The 20,269-nt window shown below is 39.9% G+C and overlaps 1 protein-coding gene across 2 annotated transcripts in view; it reads left to right on the top strand.

The window, feature by feature from the left end:
- ATF7 (activating transcription factor 7) overlaps nt 1-20,269 on the top strand; it is a 153,386-nt gene that overhangs the window by 40,936 nt on the left and 92,181 nt on the right. For both annotated transcript variants that reach the window (XM_070740808.1, XM_070740810.1), the window contains exon 2: nt 4,600-4,664. In XM_070740808.1, the coding sequence (XP_070596909.1) occupies nt 4,617-4,664 (48 nt within the window). In that variant the 5' untranslated portion in view covers nt 4,600-4,616. The remainder of the gene's footprint in view (nt 1-4,599; nt 4,665-20,269) is intronic.

The raw sequence follows: 20,269 nt of genomic DNA, 5'->3' as shown, positions 1-20,269 counted from the left end.
CAACAGCTAATGTATTTGTAAATCCATATATTTCTGTACTCGTGGTTTCCTTGTGGCTTTCCATTCTGAAACTATAAGAGTGGAATGTAAGGATAGGTGAGAATGACCTTGAGAGACAGGAGGAAGAGCCACAAAGTGGACAGTTGTTATGTAAAAGTTATCTCACCCCTTCATTCTCTCCCTCTCCATCTTTTTACCATAACTTATGATTTTATTGCTGTCTATATTTGTATTGTTTTTCTTAACTTTGTAAGCTACTCAGAGTCACCTTGTGGCAAGATAAGCACCAAATAATTTTTAATAATAATAATAATAGTAATAATAATAATTATTATTTATTTGTTTGTTTGTTTGTTTATTTATTTATTGGATTTGTATGCCACCCCTCTCCGCAGACTCGGGGTGGCTAACAACAATGATAAAAACATCATGTAGAAATCCAATTAATAAAACAACTAAAAACCCTTATAATAAAACAAAACATACACACAAACATACCATGCATAATTTGTAATGGCCTAGGGGGAAGGACTATCTTAACTCCCCCATGCCTGGCGGTATAAATGAGTCTTGAGTAGTTTACGAAAGACAGGGAGGGTGGGGGCAGTTCTAATCTCCGGGGGGAGTTGGTTCCAGAGGGCCGGGGCCGCCACAGAGAAGGCTCTTTCCCTGGGGCCCGCCAAACGACATTGTTTAGTCGACAGGACCCGGAGAAGGCCAACTCTGTGGGACTTTATCGGTCGCTGGGATTCTCACATTCTAAAGAAGGAGAGGCAAGATACATGAGAATTTTTTCAAAAAGAGGGAACTCCCTAGTTTTCCAGAGATCAATAGGAAAGAAGAGAAAAAATAATTTCAGTCCTGCAAGATTTTTTTAATATAGTTTTTACAATAAAGATAGTTCTAATAAAGATGGCATTCATAGTTGTCCTTCTTATATGGACTGCCTAAAAGGAGTAACAGTACACTGAGAGCATATGCACCAAGACAAATTCCTTGTGTTTCCAATCACGCTTGGCCAATTAAAAAATATATTCGATTTCTATTCTATTATATTCTCCACCTGAAATATGCTCAGGATTGTCTAGCTTTGCCTCTACAGCAAGTCTGTAGTATGTTACCCTACATCTGCTGTTGAAAAATCACCACATTCAATACACTAGTTTTTGCTTCACTTTGGAGCTGAAAATTACAGTATGACCCCAAAACAAGATGGTTTTGTATCTTGTCTTTAAAACAAAACTTTAACTATGGAGCCATTCAAACTACTCTCAGCTGGTGGGCTCCAAATATGTTAGATCCCCAGCTTCATATTTAATAATAATAATAATAATAATAATAATAATAATAATAATAATAATAATTTTTTATTGGATTTGTATGCCGCCCCTCTCCGCAGACTCAGGGCGGCTAACAACAATAATAAACACAACATGTACAATCCAATAATAAAAACAACTAATACAATTTAAATACAATGTTGGTGCAAAAGTGCAATGCTACTAGTGCATGTGATACAAGTCTTTTCACTTTAGCTGCACTGTAGAAGCTCACTGTTGTTTTTATAAAGAAGTAAAAGGAATTTCATTTTCTTGGCCCCTGCTTTAAAGAATCATGCTAACATTAGAGGTTTTGACTCTTTGAGTAGAAGCTAATGCACTTTAAAGGAGAGTCACAAACAGTTATAAGAAAACCCAACTAAAAATTGCAGCATATGAAAGGAAAGGGCAGTGTAGCACAATACCTGCATTGTACAAATGTTATTGCTGTTATCATAAAAGTGTATGAGAGCAAACGGAATGTAGAAGGGAAAGAAGATTCTAAAATCCATTGGATGAAAAATAAAATACAATTACTGAAGATATAGTAGATACACTACTAATCCAAAAATCACCTTATATTTGCCTTCAGTTTTTATTGAGCTTTAGGATAATTTAGTGGCTTTTAACTGTTTTTAAATAATATGTAGTTTTCTAAATCAAATATATATTCTATTATGTTACTGCCAAGGTGTAATTTGTGATCTCTGTAAATATTCCAAAGAGTTACCTTAACATACGTTTTACCTCCTCTGAACAAGCAAACAGGGTTTTACTCTTTTCTGCTTAGTTTTACATTTGTACTTCCTCAGTATAAAGACATAATAGTCCCACATGATGAAATAATGTACAGTTTCCTGTTTGTGAAACTGGTGAGGTAGACTTCTCCTAATATTCACAACAGTGTGCTATAGTAATGCAGTGCGGGACTCTGGTTGGGAGACTCCAGATTTGAATGTTACTTCCCTTTAAGCTTCAATGGGTAACAACTGGGTTAGTGGCTAGTTGTCAGCGTCTCCTCCTCCATGGGATTGATCTCTCAGAAAAAATGATTGGGAAGTACGGGATATATTTGCAATTTGAGTCCTTTGAAGAAAGTCTAAAATAAAAAGCAGTTAAAATCACAATGTTTTTTTCAATACTGTATAAGGGGTATCTTGCACCATGCAGTCCAGGTGTGTATTTTTTTATCAGAAGGGAATATATTTTGCTTTAGGTCTGACTGTTGTGCTGTATGGTAACTGTGGAGAGTGTGGATTTAAGAGCTATATTTAAAGCACGGCACCAGCTGCTGCCCTTTGCAGATACCTTACAGCACAAACATACACAAACTGAACCTTTGTTGCTGTGCAAGGAAACAGGGCTTTTTGTAAAGTGGAAATCTTTGCAGAATTTCTCAGAAATCCTATTGGCATATTAAGAGGGTAGTTAAAGCTGGGGGGGGATTCAATAGGATTTTGAAATAGCAGGCTGAGATAATGGTTCAATTCTGATATTCTGTGCACTTTGTGTTCGTGTATCTGGATGGTATCCTTCCTACTACAGTACTGGTATTCAGCTATTTCAAAGGTTGCAATTTGAAATGTTGCATTGTAAAAATATGACCTGGAGGCTATTCTTATTATACAAATCCTGATACATTGTGGTTGATTCAAACCCGTTGTAAGTCAAGTACTGTATGCAGTAGCAAGTTCTTTGAAGAAATAATAGCAACTTTATTATCCTGTAATTATTTAAGTTTTCCTATTAAAAAGGTGGGTGGGGCAGAGAAGTGACCATTTCTAAAATTTGCACTTTGTTTGCACTTTTTGTTAATAAGAATAGTTTCATCTATTGTGCAACAGGACTGATATTTTAAAAGCTTGAAGATAGATTGGTATACATTGTACAATTCACTTTATAAACATGTTTGCTTATCTGTATTGCGGTGATCACAAACCCCCCCCCAAAACTGATTACCTTCAGAAGGGTAATTAATGTATTTTGTAATCCAGCTATCTTCATTCTGTGGCCTGCAAAAGCAACCTGAGAGAAACATAAAGCAGAACTGAGATTTTGCTAAGTTTTACAATATATCTATTTCTTGAAATACTGAATCCTTCTGTGATTCCTAAACAACATGTTCCCACTCTGGAAGGAGGAGGGAATGTGTAGATTACAGTACTTGAAATATCATGATGTACATAGTATCTGTGGTCCAGATGTTTTTCAAGGATCTGCGCTTTTCAACTACAGTGGTACCTCCGCTTAAGAACTTAATTTGTTCCATGACCAGGTTCTTAAGTAGAAACGTTCTTAAGAAGAAACAATTTTTCCCATAGGAATCGATGTAAAAGCAAATAATGTGTGCAAACCCATTAGGAAAGAAATAAAAGCTTGGAATTTGGGTGGGAGGAGGAGGAGGAAGAGGAGGAGGAGAGTCGCTTCCGAAGGAAGGAGGTGAAGTGAGGGGAATCAAAAAAATCTGAAATTTTAAGGCTTAAAAAAAGGGGAGGGGGCTCAGGTGGTGAGAAGCACGCGCCTGCCATACACCTGGCGTGTGGCTGCCTCCCATATACTGTATCAGAGAGAAACCCAGAGAGAATGGCAGGAAACTGGCTGGGCCTTCATGCTGCTCTCAAATTTCCTGGGAAATTTTTCCAGGCTCAGGTTCTTAAGTAGAAAATGGTTCTTAAGAAGAGGCAAAAAATTCTTGAACACCCGTTTCTTATCTAGAAAAGTTCTTAAGTAGAGGCGTTCTTAGGTAGAGGTACCACTGTACTTCACAATTGGTGATAGTTAAAATGTTAAGAAAAACACGTCCCAACAGTAAAAACACTGAAGCAGAGGGACAATTTCTCAGAGAGATGCTGGGCAGCTTTTGACGGGATGAATCCAGCAGTCATCTGCTTGGAATGCTTTAATTAGAATTCCTATACAATACTGAGCAGGGGGTTGGAATCAGGGACCTTCCTGGCCCCTTCCAAATCTTATGATTCAGTGATTCTAAATAACAGTTGCATTAGTGCAATGTATGTGTGTGTGGCTTAGGTCCTATTGCTTGTTGCACATTTTCCTAGATGTACTTCTGGCCCAAACTGGGAGGCAGGCAGACCTTGCTGCACAATATCTAATTGTATTTCTTCGTCCACACAACCTTGCGCCATGTGGTCTGTTCAAACATGTCATTGATATTGATACTCCTAAAAAGTGCTGCTACACAACAGCATTTTGACTCAAATTTCATCTTTAGCTAACTTTATTTTTTCCCCCTCCTTCCTCCCCCTTTTCCCCTTTGCAGCTCAACTGTAGAAAAATATGGGAGACGACAGGCCGTTTGTGTGCAGTGCCCTTGGCTGTGGACAGGTAAGTTTACAGTATACTCTGTTGTTAGTATATCATTATGAATCAAAGTGGCTGTTTTATCACCGAGGCAAAGAGTTTAAAGCCAACGTCTTATGTGATCACTGGAGGTAATCATATCGGAAAATTTGCAGTGTGTAAATCCAAGTTATGAGCAAGTGGAAGAGCCCTGAAGTAATGAAATTTGCTTGGTATGCTGGTGTTTTGCTACTATTTTCTCTCTTTTTGTATGTCACATCCAGAAGTAATCACAAAATATAGAGGGAGGGGGACTTTATACCTGATATCTAGATAATATAATCTGATAGCATAGTATGATTTAATAACATTCCTTAGTTTGTTTTTTTCCCCAAACATGTATTTAATTCTCAGGAAAAGCCTATAATATCTTTAAACCTGTTTTTTTAAAGTGTATATTGTTCCCATAACAACACTTATTAAATTTTCCTTTTATAATAATATACTATATACACTGCTCAAAAAAGTAAAGGGAACACTCAAATAACACTTCCTAGATCTGAATGAATGAAATATTCTCATTGAATACTTTGTTCTGTACAAAGTTGAATGTGCTGACAATAAAATGAAATTTATTGTCAATCAGTGTTGCTTACTAAGTGGACAGTTTTATTTCACAGAAGTTTGATTTACTTAGAGTTATATTCTGTTGTTTATTTATTTAATTTTATTTACTTTTAAAAACAGTATTTTAATAGTTTAAGAAAATAAGTTGACATTTGCTCCTGGATGAACACATTTATTTTCAAATGGAGGCACAAATAAATAAGCCTTGTTTACATTCCAGGTGTATGAGTGAAGGTCTGTACTAGCCATGGAAATAATATTTGCCATTAAATGGCTTCAAATGGGCAAGTAGTACACTGAGATTCACAATATGTGAATGCAATATATACATGGAGATTTTGACTCACAACAGTTCATTTAGTGACTGTTCACAATTACAACGCCACTGAACAAAGTGACATGACCATTTTTCGCACTTACAACCATTGAAGCACCCCCATGGTTACATGACCAAAATTCAGATGCTTGGCAACTGGTTCATATTTATGATGGTTGCAGTGTCCCAGGGACATGTGATCCCCTTTTGTGACCTTCTTGCAAGCAAAGTCAATGGGAAAAACTAGATACACTTAACAGCCACAGTGCTAACTTAACAACTGCTGTGATTCATTTGACAACTGTGACCAGAAAGGTCATAAAATGGGGCAAAATTCACTTAACAAATGTTTTACTTAGCTACAGAAATGTTGCGCTCCATTGCAATCGTAAGTTGAGGACTACTTGTATACAAAAAAATTATGACCACAATTCAGACTGGAATTTCCATCACAAGTCGTTCTGGTCATAAGTCAAGTCAGACCCGATTTTACAACACGTTTTATGGCAGTTGATATAAAAATCGCCATGATCCTGAAGTGAGTCCAGCTTCCCGTGTGGCTGTTTTTTGCTAGAACTCGGCAGAAGTTGCAAATTATTACCATCTGATGCTGCAGCCTGTCATAGATGCAAGCCATTTGTCCAGCTCCAAATTGTCATGCAAGTACAGGTCATACAGTATATGACTTTTTCCAAAGTCGTAACTTTGAACTGTCATTAAACAGACAGACATAAGTTGAGGGATTCCAAAGGAATTGTCTCTGTGTGTGCTTAGCTGAAGTACTTAACCTGAAAAGTACCTGAGTGTATCAGGTTTTGTAATGAGAATTCATAATTCAGTTGTTATTATTATGTACACTTGTAAAAGTGAAACCACAAGAGCAATTCTGTAAGCTGTTATCAGCACATATCCATTGAAATCAGTGAAATGTACTCCTGAATTAGCATCAATCAATCTGGATAGCTTCTATGGTGGAGCAGCTGATGCTGTGCTATATTTGTAAGGCTCTGAAGTTCCTGGTGGAATGCAAAGAGATTCTTCCCATATAGGTGGTCAGAGCAAGGTAAAGACCTCTATAGAGGATCAAAGCAATTGCCACCAAATTAAAGAGATCTAGATGACCTGTTTGTCCAAATTAGAAACAATTTCTCACTTAAAAGTGTGTGGTGAACCTTTTATTAGGATCCATTTTTGTGTGTGCTGGTGATAAAGAATGTATTAAAGCAGCCCACTTCAACATTTTCATAGATCGGTTATATTGGATTAATTAGTTACCATTTTCAGTCTTTCTGTGCCATCCTATATAATCGGCAGCAAATGTTGATATTATTGTAAGCCGCCCAATTGGAGTTGGGCAGCATATAAACTTTACAAATAAATAAATACTTGAACGGAATAATTTTAATTAGCTATCTGAAGTTTGCTTTAACTTCACACCCCTGTTTTAATCTGAAGTTTCCTTTCACTTCACTCTCCTGTTTTAATATTTTTCCTTTTTAATGCTTCGTTATATGTATGTCATGACGTATAATGTTAAATAAAAGACTGAAGTGGAGGATTGGCTAGGGAACAGGACTTTAGGAACAAAGTAAAGAAAATGGGATAGATGTTGATAACTATTGCTAAATGACTTATTTTAAATATGACTTAGGTGGTTGTATGGTTGTTGTTTTTCTTTCCTGACTCAGTTATGGAAGTAGCTAGTACCCAGTATTGATCACTAGGGGTTAAAAAAATGTAACATTAAAAATCTGTGCTAGGATATTCCATATACTAGTAAACCTGGCTCATGTAAAATGCTGAAGGCATAATTTTTTTTTAGCAATACATTTTATGAAATTATCTACAATGTTGGAAGAGACCTAATCTAATCTCTTACTTGATACTTTAATTCACAGTTATGGCAAACCAAATAGATAGTTGCCCATACCCTTTTTAAAGGTCTCCGTAGAATCATACAATGAGTCTGTATTGCGGTTATTATAGTCAAAACTCTTCCACTACCCCAAAGGATAATAAACCTAGTGTGACATAAACTTGTGTAGATATAGGCCTCTAGAGATGCTAATTCCATAATAATATTAATAAGAAGTCTTTAAGGAAGAGATGGGCAATCTTTTTAATTTATTAAGGGCTGAATTTCCTCAGGGGTAATTGAAATTGTGGAGATTGCATTTAAGCAATATTGAAGCAAGTGGTATATTTCTTTTCAACACTTTCTCCCTCCCTCTCAGGCAGCAGACTTCAAGAAAAGCAATAGTATCTCTTATCATACCATATGTCTGAATTGAGCCCTTAGAAATAGCTTTTGAATTAATCTAAAGGGCTTTTGTGTCTTTTCCCTTTAAATATATACCGCTCAAAAAAATAAAGGGCACACTCAAATAACACATCCTAAATCTGAATGAATGAAATATTCTCATTGAATATTTCATTTGCACAACTATTCCATTTGCACAACAGCACGTGAAATTGACTGTCAATCAGTGTTGCTTTCTAAGTTTCACAGGAGTTTGATTTACTTGAAATTATATTCTGTTTTTAAATGTTCCCTTTATTTTTTTGAGCAGTGTATAGTATCAATAATATGCTGTTTGCCTTGATATTTAAGAGTCATGATGCTCTCCTGTAAGATCCGGTTAACAAATAATTAGGTTGTTGTATCTAGCAGATGTATTTCCAGTGTATCATTATTATTATTATTATTATTTATTGGATTTGTATGCCGCCCCTCTCCGGAGACTCATGGAACCCATGGGTGGGTTCTGAATTTTTTTACTGCCAGATCAATGGGAGCGGCTTATTTTGTGGGCATCGCTTAATGGTTATAGGATGGTAGGTGTGGCTAAATGATCACAATCCTTGTTCCCCCTATAAGTATTCCTGCATCTGGACCTTTTCCCTCCCCCAAAAGATTAAAAGAAACCAGATTCCATACAGCTTTGAACCTTTAAGGCAAATCAAATACAAGTGGTCCTTGTTTAATGGCTGCTTAGCAACTGTTCACATTTATGAATGACCACCTACTTGACCTGTTTTTGGAGTTTTGACAGCCATATGCACGCACACATATGTGTGCATACACACATACACACACACATTTATGACCAGTTACAACATCTCACACAGTCATGTGACTGAGATTTTCTATGTTTTTGCCAGTTCCCAACAATTTCTTCTGGTTTCCGGTTAAAAACGCCCATAAGGGAAAATGGACTTGTTTAACAACCAGAGTTTGCTTAATTACCACAAGATTCATTTAACAACCATAGTGTTTTCCTAACCCAGCGATCTGTAGCCTTAAACACTCAGAGACATTTTTCTATTTTTTAAAGGCAGATATATCTCTCTCTCTCTCTGTATTGCTCTTTCTATCTTCCTATCTCTCTCTCTCTCTCTCTCTCTCCTCTTTCTCTCTCTCATATCCTCTCACTCATCTTTTTCATTTCTCTCTTTTTCTTTCTCCCCCATCTCTTTCTCCCTTTGTCCCTTTCATGTTTCTCTCTTTCTTTTCTCTCATAATCCCCCTCTATCATTTTCTCATTTCTTTTTCTCTTTTCTTACTGTCTCTTCTCTTTTACACCAGTACACATACACACAAGCGGATACCTTCTGCATCAGGATCGCGGCAACAGGGACTCCTCTCACTGCTGCCACTGCGCAGTGAGGGCAGTAGCTGACTGTGCCATGCAGGACAGGCGGAGCTCTTCCCTCTCGGCATCCAGCAGCTATGGCGGCTGCTCCTCCCTTTCCTGAGCCAACACGAAGGGGTGTCATCTGGCATTGAGCTGCCCATGAAGGCAGAATCGTAAAAAGCAGCCAGTTGCAAAAAATTCAAAAAAGAATTTTAAAAGATGGCGGAGTTTATGGACCAGTACCGACTGATCTGGTTCAGTGATGTCATCATGACATCACTAGCGGGGTGCTGCCGTTTCAGGCGAGTTTGCTGGTCCAAACTAAGAGGAACCCACCCTAGCAATATATCCTATCATATATCATGGATTTATCATGTATTGGACAAGAATACCTATAAATACTGTATGTATAAGCCTGTGCTTGTCAAGGACATACAATTATTGAAATGAGAGGAAGGTAATGACCACTAACACATGTCTACCACATGTCCCTTAGTATTTGCAGATGTGTTTTTCCAATTGAAATATGATTTACAAATATAAGTATTTCAGAGCAACAGTCCAGTGGCAAACTCTTATCTGTACTGAAGATCCCTTGATTTTTCCCATATTTCTGAAAGAAAAGCAGAAGGAAAGTCGTTCTGAAGCAATTTATCCTTTTTATTTCCTTTATTTGGAAATTAATTTTCTATTTTTCAAAAGTATGGTATGGTGAGAGCTCAGAAATATAGTGATGATTTAAAGTTTGAAATACGAGGTTCGTCCAGAATGTAATGCACCACATTTTGTTTCTTCAACAATTATTTATTGAACACAATGAAACTTACACACAAGAAAGAATGATGTTTCTTCTACACTCCCTATTTTCCCACATAATCTTCGTTCCGTTCTATGGCCTTCCTCCAGCGAGATACAAGGGCATGTAAGAGTGGGCCTGTCGGTACCACTCTTTGTTCTGGTCACGAAGCCTTAAAGGCTCTGCCAAACCATCTTCTAATGGTCTCACCCTCTGTGCCCAACCATGCTTCTAACGTCTACAAATTCTCCATAAACTGAACACAAACGTTTGTGAATGTTCCCAACAGTTTCTTTCTCCGCAGTGAGAAATTCAATGACGACATGCTGCTTGTAACGTACATCACTCACAGACGCCATTTTGAAACACTACTGCAGCTATGTTATCTGTCTGAAGAAACGCAAAATTTACATACGCACTCCTGACAATTCAAATAATGTATATCTAAAGTTTCGCATTTGTACCATTACTGTAGGCTGAGACAGGAAAGGAAAAAAAAGAGTAATAAAAGTAAAGTCCATTTAATCTTTACGCTGCAGCCGTTTGTAAAATAGTCCCTCTACGAATTCCTCCAAATCACAAAGGTCCGTCAGCAAATTCAAATTAAATTAGGTTACTTTATCTCGTTGAAAATTGAAAATTGATTGGTGTTCTCCAAAGTCCAGTATATTTTCTTAGAGTGTTTTAATTTAAATTTTTGTTTTTAATCCAAATAGTGCATGATATTCTTTAAAAACGCATCTTTCTTCTGAAACCAGAAATGGTTAAATATTTTGTATTTTCAGTCGGTTAAGTTCCCCTTTTGTTTAAATTTCATCCCCCATTACAAAACAAATTTGTAGTTTCTTCCAGGGATGTAAAATATTAAAGGGTATATCTTTCTCTTAAAGTTCGTTTAGATATAAAAACAGTAAATAGTTAGAAGAAAGAAAAAAATGAAGAAAGTAGATCCAGTTGTAACTTAAGTCTTTGACCAAGGATCTCTTTTCTTTGTTCGCCCTTTTTTATTCCAAGTTCTTTTATTTTTCCTTTTCCTTAATATTATGAAATCCAAAAGATTTTTATGATTTATATGGTGTTTAAGAAAAATGTAAAATTGTCTTAGTATTTAGTAATTTACAATTTACATTCGGGACCTAGCCTGATCGCTGCTTTAAACAATAATACATTTGTTTGTTTGTTTGTTTGTGGTTTTTTTAAGACAAGTATACAGTAATCCCTCCCTACTTCACAGTTCATCTTTCGCGGATTCGCTATTTCACAGGGTTTTTCAAAGGGAACGCTGGGGCAGGGACGGTTTGTGTGTGTGTGTGTGAAACTGCAGCAGTGGCCTCCTTCAGCCCACACGGTAGCTGAGAGAAGCTGATCTCAGCAGTCAACAGCGGTGGGTTGTTAACAATACAGGAAGGGTTTAAAAGTCCAAATACTCATTAAATACATAAAAAAATATCTTTCCTCTACTTCGCGGAAATTCGTTTTTCGCAGGTGGTCTTGGAACGCATCCCCGCCAAAAATGAGGGATCACTGTATCATGATTTACTGGTAGAATATTAAAGAATTCATACAATAAACAAAAGTCTAAAATAAAAATTAATCAAATGAATAAACTTTTCTTTAAAAATCCAACAAATAAATAAATACATATTTTATTTCACCTCTGTTTACATTATGTGTAAAGCATTACAGGTATATACAAACCAGGCAGAATACATACAAAATGTAACAGTAAGTAAAATAAAGTTGAAATGGAAACCTGCAAGTTTTTGCTCTTTAGTCTTGAAAGCTGGTGTTAAAATAAGTCATTTGGTATTTCAGTGCCTCTGGAATGTTACACAAGAGCATTTGTATATATCAATGGCATTCCCAATTCCTTTCATTATATTGTTTTTTGAAAAGTGCTACTTCAGTTAGGGTGGTGATAGAGTGAAATTGAATTTGTTGAAACTGCTTTCCATTCTATCATGTAATACAAGCTATTGGACTTTTAATGGACCTATAAATATGTTTTTTCGTTGCTAGGTCTTCAATGACTGTTATTTTTGGATTCTGTACATGATCACTTCCCAGCAGTAAGCTCGGTGTGACACAGCTGAATGGGCTGCATATACTTCTTTTTTTAAAAAAAAATAAAAAAATCCACTGAATGCCATTAATCTATTTTCTTTTCTAAGAGGACAGGTGACACTTCTTTCCATTCCTCTCCAGATTCCTTCTTTCACCTGGTTTCCAATTAGTTTTATTAGAATGTTTCTCATAAAAGAGAGTTTGAAGATTCAAGGCTTTCTGTGGCTGAATCAGTAGGCACTTTTGAATTACATTTATGCAGTTTCTTCTATTAAAATATGGAAAAAGTAACAAAACTGATTTCTATGGAATAACATTCTTTTGGGGGAAAGAAGTTACAGGTCAACAACGGCATATTCAGACAACTAGACAATTACAAGCAAAGAAAAAAATGAGAAAATGTTTCTTTAACGGTTTAAAAGTTTCCCCACACCGACATACATTCCTGCCAAAATCAGAATGCAGGCTCATCAAAACTATCACTGATAACTAGGAGTGCAGTGATACCTGTTTGGTAACCACATTGTGAATTAGAAAAATCCAAGGGGATAAATTTTATATTTAAAAATACCATTGTATCTTCCCAATTGCTATTCATATCTTACTCTTTTCCACTTGCTAATACAATACTGTATGGAAAATCACTCTGAAATATTTTTACTAAGTTAAAAGATTATGTTAGAAAAGGCTGCCACGTATATATTTATATAGCTGCCCATCTCACCAAAGGTTATTCTGGACAGCGCAGAACAATAGTTAAAACAAAAAATATATAAAAACTCAAGTAGAAATATGAAAACCATAGTACAGTGTTCCCTCGATTTTCGCGGGTTCGAACTTGGCGAAACGGCTATACCACGGTTTTTCAAAAATATTAATTAAAAAATACTTTGCTGTTTTTTTCCCTATACCACGGTTTTTCCCACCCGATGACGTCATACATCATCGCCAAACTTTCGTCCACCTTTAATAAATATTTTTTTAAATAAACTTTAATAAATAAACATGGTGAGTAATAATCTAAATGGTTGCTAAGGGAATGTTTAGGTTGTTTAGGGGTTTAAAGTGTTAAGGGATGGCTTGTGATACTGTTCATAGCCAAAAATAGTGTATTTACTTCCGCATCTCTACTTCGCGGAAATTCGACTTTCACGGGCAGTCTCGGAACGCATCCCCCGCGGAAATCGAGGGAACACTGTAATAAATATCCTAAAGCTCAAAATACAATCATAAACGAACAATTAAAAAATCAGCCATCTAGACAACTGTCCAGTTCTGTGGAGCCCCAGGCCTGGTCACATAACCAAATCTTGAAGGCCTTTTTGAATATCAAAAGGTATGTGGTCGATCTAAATTGAAGGTTGGAGAGGATATTCCATAAGGCTGGCACTACAGCAGAAAAGACATGGTTCCTGGGACCCACCAAATGTGGATTCCTAGCGGATGGTAGCTGCAGCATGCTTAAGGCGATAGTCTGAAGCAGTGATGGATTGCTACGGGAACGGTCAGGAATGCGGTTCCTGTAGCAAAATATGGAGCTCCACCCCAGAGCACCCAATTTGCACTGAAATATGTTGAAACAAAATGCATAAGCCACGCCCACAGTATGGTAGTAAAAATTTTGGTAGCCCATCACTGGTCTGAATGTTATTTTGTTATTTGTTAAATGTTATTTTACAGCCTGAAAGCTAGTGAAGATAGTCATTCTAAAGGCTAGAAAGATTTTTCAGCAGCTTCGGAAAAAAGCAAAGGGAAGGGGTAACGGGGGAGAGCCCAGGCCTACTGGACATGATGGAGCAGGGAGAAAGTCCAACTCTCCCTGGTGTGGGGGAATGGGGAGAAGTAGCCAGGGAGCTGAGCAAATCCTCCATGTCGATTTTGTACACAGTGGTGGGCAGGTGGATAGCAAAGATGGGTGGAGAACTGTAGATGGGTGGGGGAGTTGCAGCACATCTGTGGTTATAAGGGCAGGCATGCTGTCCTAAAGTCCCTAAATTTCGATCACATGACCACTGGGGTGCTGTAACAGCTATAACCTGAGGCCTGGAGCCCCAACTCTCATAGTTCAGCACCATCATTATTTCAAACAGTCGCTGAATGAACAATTGTAAATCAAGGACTACCTGTAATTCAATCTGGAGATAATTATTTGGGAGAAAAGTCAGGGAGACAAATGCACGTTTAGTAGATGAACTGCACAATGTGAACTTCATTAGCGCTAAATCATGAGATGTCAATCCACTAGAATGTTCCCGAGTCTTGATTGATACTTCTTAATACACATTTTGGTATACAGTGATACCTCATCTTACGAACTTAATTGGTTCCAGGACAAGGTTTGCAAGGTGAAAAGTTTGTAAGACCATACAATGTTTCCCATAGGAATCAATGGAAAAGCGATTAATGCGTGCAAGCCCAAAACTCACCTCTTTTGCCAGCCGAAGCACCCATTTTTGCGCTGCTGGGATTCCCCTGAGGCTCCCCTTCATGGGAAACCCCACCTCCGGACTTCCGTGTTTTTGTGATGCTGTAGGGGAATCCCAGCAGGGGAATCCCAGCAGCGCAAAAATGGGTGCTTCGCTGGCAACGGAAGTCCGGAGGTGCGGTTTCCCAGCGAGAGGGGCCTCAGTGAAATTGCAGCATCGCAAAAACATGGAAGTCCTCGAAACCCCACATCCGGACTTCCGTGTTTTTGTGATGCTGCGATTTCGCTGAGGCTCCCCTTGCTGGGAAACCCCACCTCCGAACTTCCGTTGCCAGCGAAGCACACGGAAGTCTGGAGGTGGTGTTTCCCATGGAGGGGAGCCTCAGGGGAATCCCAGCAGCGCAGAAACGGGCACTTCGCTGGCAACAGAAGTGGGGCATCCCAGTGGTGGCGGCTTGGGTTTGTAAGGTGAAAATAGTTTGTAAGAAGAGGCAAAAAAATCTTAAACCCCGGGTTTGTATCTCGAAAAGTTTGTATGACGAGGGGTTTGTAAGACGAGGGATCACTGTACTTTAATTTCCCAGAATGATCTTGCTTGCTATCTAGGGAATTCTGCAAATTAAAGTCAATAACCTGGAGGGTGCCAGATTGAAGAAAGCTAGTATGTAAAATCTTTGTACCCTTGGATAAGTTGGAACAAAATTCCATTTGTGAAGTAGTTTCAGTAGAAATTGAGTACATACTCTGCCATTTGGATATTCCATTACTGTTTGAATTCTAAGAGTGATGAATTATACCTGCTGAGATATATAGGCTTTTCTACATTAAGAAGGAAAAATTCAAACCTTCTAGAGCCGTGATGGTGAACCTATGGCTTGCGTGCCACAGGTGGCACATGGAGCCATATTGGAGGGCACGTGAGGCATTGCCCTATGCCAGCTCCAGCCTTCGTGCATGCGCTGGCCAGATGGTTTTTAGACTTCTTTTTGGCTGTTTTCACTCTCCCTGGGCTTCAGAGACACCTCCTAAAGCATGGGGATGGCGAAAAACAGCCCAAACAGAAGTTTGGAGACAAATCTCCGGTTGGTCCTGTTTTTCACCATCCCCAGACTTTAGGAGTCCCTTGTGAGGCCTGTGTGCATACACAGAGGGTTGCGGGCAGGGGAGTGCATGCACGGGGGGAGTACATATGTATGGTGAAGGGCATGAGTGTGGGCATGTGTGCATGTACTAGCACACACATCCATACCTTTTTGGTACTCAAACCTAAAAAAGTTCGCCATCACTGTTCTCAGGAGTCCAGTTTACATGATTTTAGTACATACATCTTATCACAAGCTGTGGGAGAAGATTTAGATCGTAATTGCCAATAAACTTTGTGGTTGAGCAGTTTTAGATCAGTGGTTCTCAACCTTTCTAATGCCGCAACCCCTTAATACAGTTCCTCATCTTGTGACCCCCAACTATAGGTTTAGCGCCAATTCTTCCAACAGATCTTTAAGCTGATTGGCAAGAGGTCAGAGGGACACCCCCCCTGTAAACGCCTGATTGGTTGGATTGTAAAAATATGTTCCGAGATGCCAGAATAGAAGCTTTAGTTGCTAACACCATTGGAAATTTGTCTTTTCCCATGGTCTTAGGCCAGCGTTTCCCAACCATTCCCCATAAGCTGCCCCCTCTCCTCCTCCGCCGCCGCCGCCTCCTGTCTTAGGGCACAATCTGCCCCCTCTCCTCCGCCGCCGCTTCCTGCCTTGGGGCGAGCAATCCGGGAGTCCGGGACTGTGTGGCTTTGCGCCATGAAGAGAAAACGGCCGACTTTTCCCTGCTGCCCGAGCCGTTTTCTCTTCATGGCGCAAAGCCACACAGTCCCGGACTCCCGGATCGCTCCTTCTCCGGTCAGCAAAGCCTTCTGCCCAGGAAAGCGCCGCGCATTGAAAAAGTGCGATGCTTTTCCGGCAGCCGGCTTGCTGGCTGGAGAAGCGAGCGATCCGGGAGTCCGGGACTGTGGCTTTGCACCATGAAGAGAAAACGGCAGCAGGGAAAAGTTAGCCGGGCTAACGGGAGGCGGCGCGTGGCTGGGCGCTGGGGACGTCTGGGAGAGCGAGGGGGCTGATCGCTGCTGCCTCTTAGCTGCAGAGCCGGCTGGCGGAGGCAAAGACAACAGCCGCCAGCTCTCTCCCTCCACTCTCTCCGGCTCTCTCGCTTTCTTTTTCTCTCTGTTGCCGGCGTGGTGAACGAGAGAGAAAGAGAGAGAGAAAAAAAGGAGGGGAGAGAGAATGAGAGAGAAAGAAAGCAAGAGAGCGAGAGAAAGAGAGGGGGGAAGGAGGGAGAGGGAAAGACATAGAGGGAGGGAAGGAGGGAGAGAGAAAGAGAGCAAAAAAGAGAGGACAAAAGAAAGAAAGAGGGATGGAGAGAGAGAAAGAAGGGAAGGAAGGGAGAGAAAGAGGGAGGGAGAAATAGAGTGAAATGGAGGAAGAGATTTTTTTTGTCCAAACTTTTCTTTAGCCCACCCCCACCCACCCCTCAGTGTTCCCCAGAATTTTGAAAATATGAATAATGTGCCGCAGCTCAAAAAAGGTTGGGAAACACTGTCTTAGGCGACCCCTGTGAAATGGTCATTCGACCACCAAAGCGGTCCCGACCCCAAGGTTGAGAACCACTGTTTTAGATGATTTAATTCTTTATGGACAAATAGAACATGCCAGTAACCATACTAATATAAAATAGATTTTGGGGTTTTTTTTAAAAAAAAAGTTGCCTCGAATGTGGAAAAAGCATTTATTGAAGCAAAGGCCATTTTCTCTCTGAGATTTGTCAGGATCTAGAACTTTCACACTAAAGATAGTAGAATTGTGTTGGACTAAATCCAGAAATTCCAGCCTGAAATACAATACTGTACTGTTTTAGTTACTCAGATTGATATACCAGCTGTGCCATCAAAATTTCTAAAGAAGGTGACTCTATATACCACCTTTAGAAGTTACAATATTGTGAACTGACAGCTGGGAAAGTTTTTCCTTGTAGTTTGATTTAAAGCTGTTGTCACTGTAATTGTAGCAATATGAAGTACAGAGGATGAGGAAGGATTTTTGTTTCAGGAAAATTGCTTATCCATTCATTTCTACCCTAGTTTTTATAATATGTAAGTTCTACAGAACTTCTCAGCTGCATATTGACAAATTGCACTACAAATTATCCAGAGAGCCAGTTCGGTCTACTTGGTTAGTACACTAAGCTAGAAACCCAAGAGATCGTAAATTCTAGTCTCACTTTAGGCCTTAAAGCCAGCTGGATTATTTGGGATGTCATTCTTTCTCGGCCCAATCCACCTCACAGTCTTCGGAGAGGGGTGGCATACAAATCTAATAAATTATTATTATTGTTGTTGTTGTTGTTGTGGTGGTGGTGGTGGTGGGTAAAAAAAGGAAGAGGGAGGAATATTAGGACTGCATTGGCTGCCAATTGGTTTCCGGACCCAATTCAAAGTGTTGGTTATGACCTATAAAACCCCACATGGCATAGGACCAGATTACCTGCGGGACCACCTTCTGCCACACGAATCCCAGCTCCCGATAAGGTCCCACAGAGTTGGCCTTCTCCAGGTCCCGTCAACTAAACAATGTCGTTTGGCGGGTCCTAGGGGAAGAGCCTTCTCTGTGGGGGGCCCGGCGCTCTGGAATCATCTCCCTCCAGAGACTCGCACTGCCCTCACACTCCTTGCCTTTCGTAAGAACTTGAAAACGCACCTATAATGGCAGGCTTGGGTTCACTAGGCCCCAGCCTCTGCCCAGTAAATTTATTGAATGTGACAGTATGGATGTGATTGTTCATTTTTTAAATGACTAGTTTTAAGACAATTTTTTAAAGTATGTATTTATTTATTTATTTATCTATCTGACCCCCCCACTAACACTGACTGCGACTGACCAGAGAGGTAGGAGGAGAACCACTGTAAAACGGTGCCTCCCACTCCCAACCCCTCCAGTTGGCGCAGGAGGATACCATGATCGATGGTATTGAAAGCTGCTGAGAGGTCGGTCAAGAAGCACCAGGACAGAGGATAAACCCCTGTCCCGGGCCCGCCAGAGATCATCCATCAGTGTGACCAAAGCAGTTTCGGTACTGTAACCAGGTCTGAATCCTGACTGCCGAGGGCCTAGATAATTGGCTTCTTCCAAGGACCGCTGGAGCTGGAGCGACACCACCTTCTCAACAACCTTCCCCATAAAGGGAAGGTTGGAGACAGGACGATAGTTGTTAAATACGGCTGGATCCAGGGAAGGCTTCTTGAGGAGGGAGCGCACAAGTGCCTCCTTGCAGGGAGCCAGGAAGGGCCCCTTCCTCAAAGAAGTGTTGGTAATCTCCTGCACCCAGATCTGTGTCACCTCCCTGCTGGCCAAAACCAGCCAAGAGGGGCATGGGTCCAACAAACAGGTGGTGGAACTCACAGCTTCAATGGCCTTGTCCACTTCATCAGGTGTCACCAGGTCAAACTCGCTCCATAAAACAGAAAGGCATTGATCAAAACATAAACTGATGGAACCTTCTCATTAGACCAGGAATACTTGGTTATGTGGCTTATCTCAGACCCACAACAACCTATTATTAGAGGTAGCTACCATGGCAAAGATGTGGCTAAATAAAGTTAAGTCCAATTTTTTGTTCAAAAAGCATCAGTGACAAGTTCACGGCTTTAAACAACCCTCATTGAATGTACAATTTCTAGCATGCTTGGGAGCCTTTGCAAGATGGTATTATGGTTGTCATATCAGCTCACATTGGAAGGAACATACATATACAGCATCTATGCCAACAGTGCAAATCCAAACTGGAGAAACTCAACCCCTGTTTGTATGGTGGCCATTTCCTTTGAATGGAAGCATCACAGGCAGAACTTTAGAATTCTGCGTCTGATTTGGCAGATGATTCTGAGTATGATTGAAACATAAGCCAGCCTGTCTTTCTGTGCTAAAAATCTTAGTTAAAGGATGCAACTTGGTCCTTACTTTGCTGCCTCAAATTGAACAGTTAATATTATGCATCCATTTCATCTTTTTTTAAACCCACTTTATTAAAATCCAAGCATACAACATGGTAGATGAGCAGTCCCCAATCCCCGCATGCCATGACCTGGTGGACTGGCACTAACTAAGTCGTAGCATGCCAGGAACTGGTCCGTGGAAACAAACGAATCCCCCTCCATGGGATGCAGGTAGCTTATGAAAGCTCCCCCCCTCTGGTTCACAGAAAAAAACACTCCACTGAACCGGTCTTTTGGTGCCCAAAGAATCTGGGGCCAGTGTTCTAGATAGCATTGTAAAGTACAGTGGTACCTCTATCTAAGAACACCTCTACTTACAAACTTTTATAGATAAGAACCGGGTGTTCAAGACTTTTTTGCCTCTTCTCAAGAACCATTTTCCACTTACAAACCTGAGCCGCTGAAACTGTAACTGGAAAAGGCAGGGAGAAGCCTCCGTCGGGGCTCTCTAGGAATCTCCTGGGAGGAAACAGGGCTGGAAAAGGTGGGGAAGAGCCTCTGTGGGGCCTTTCTAGGAATCTCCTGGGAGGAAACAGGGCCTCTAACCTCCCTGTGGTTTCCCCAATTGCAATTTCCCCAATTTCCTATGGGAAAAATCTTCTTCTTAAAAACTTTCGTAAGTAGAGTTACCACTGTACTTGAAGTAGAAGGCTGTAATTTGTCTGCTTTACCTTGTGCAGCTGCCAGGTAGAGATACTTTTTTTTGAGAGGTACCATAATACTAAGTTGCAAGGCAGAGACATTAT

Source organism: Erythrolamprus reginae, chromosome 2 (assembly GCF_031021105.1).
Source record: "Erythrolamprus reginae isolate rEryReg1 chromosome 2, rEryReg1.hap1, whole genome shotgun sequence".
NCBI classification, from domain to species: Eukaryota; Metazoa; Chordata; class Lepidosauria; order Squamata; family Dipsadidae; genus Erythrolamprus; species Erythrolamprus reginae.
This window is presented reverse-complemented; position numbering and strand designations above follow the sequence as displayed.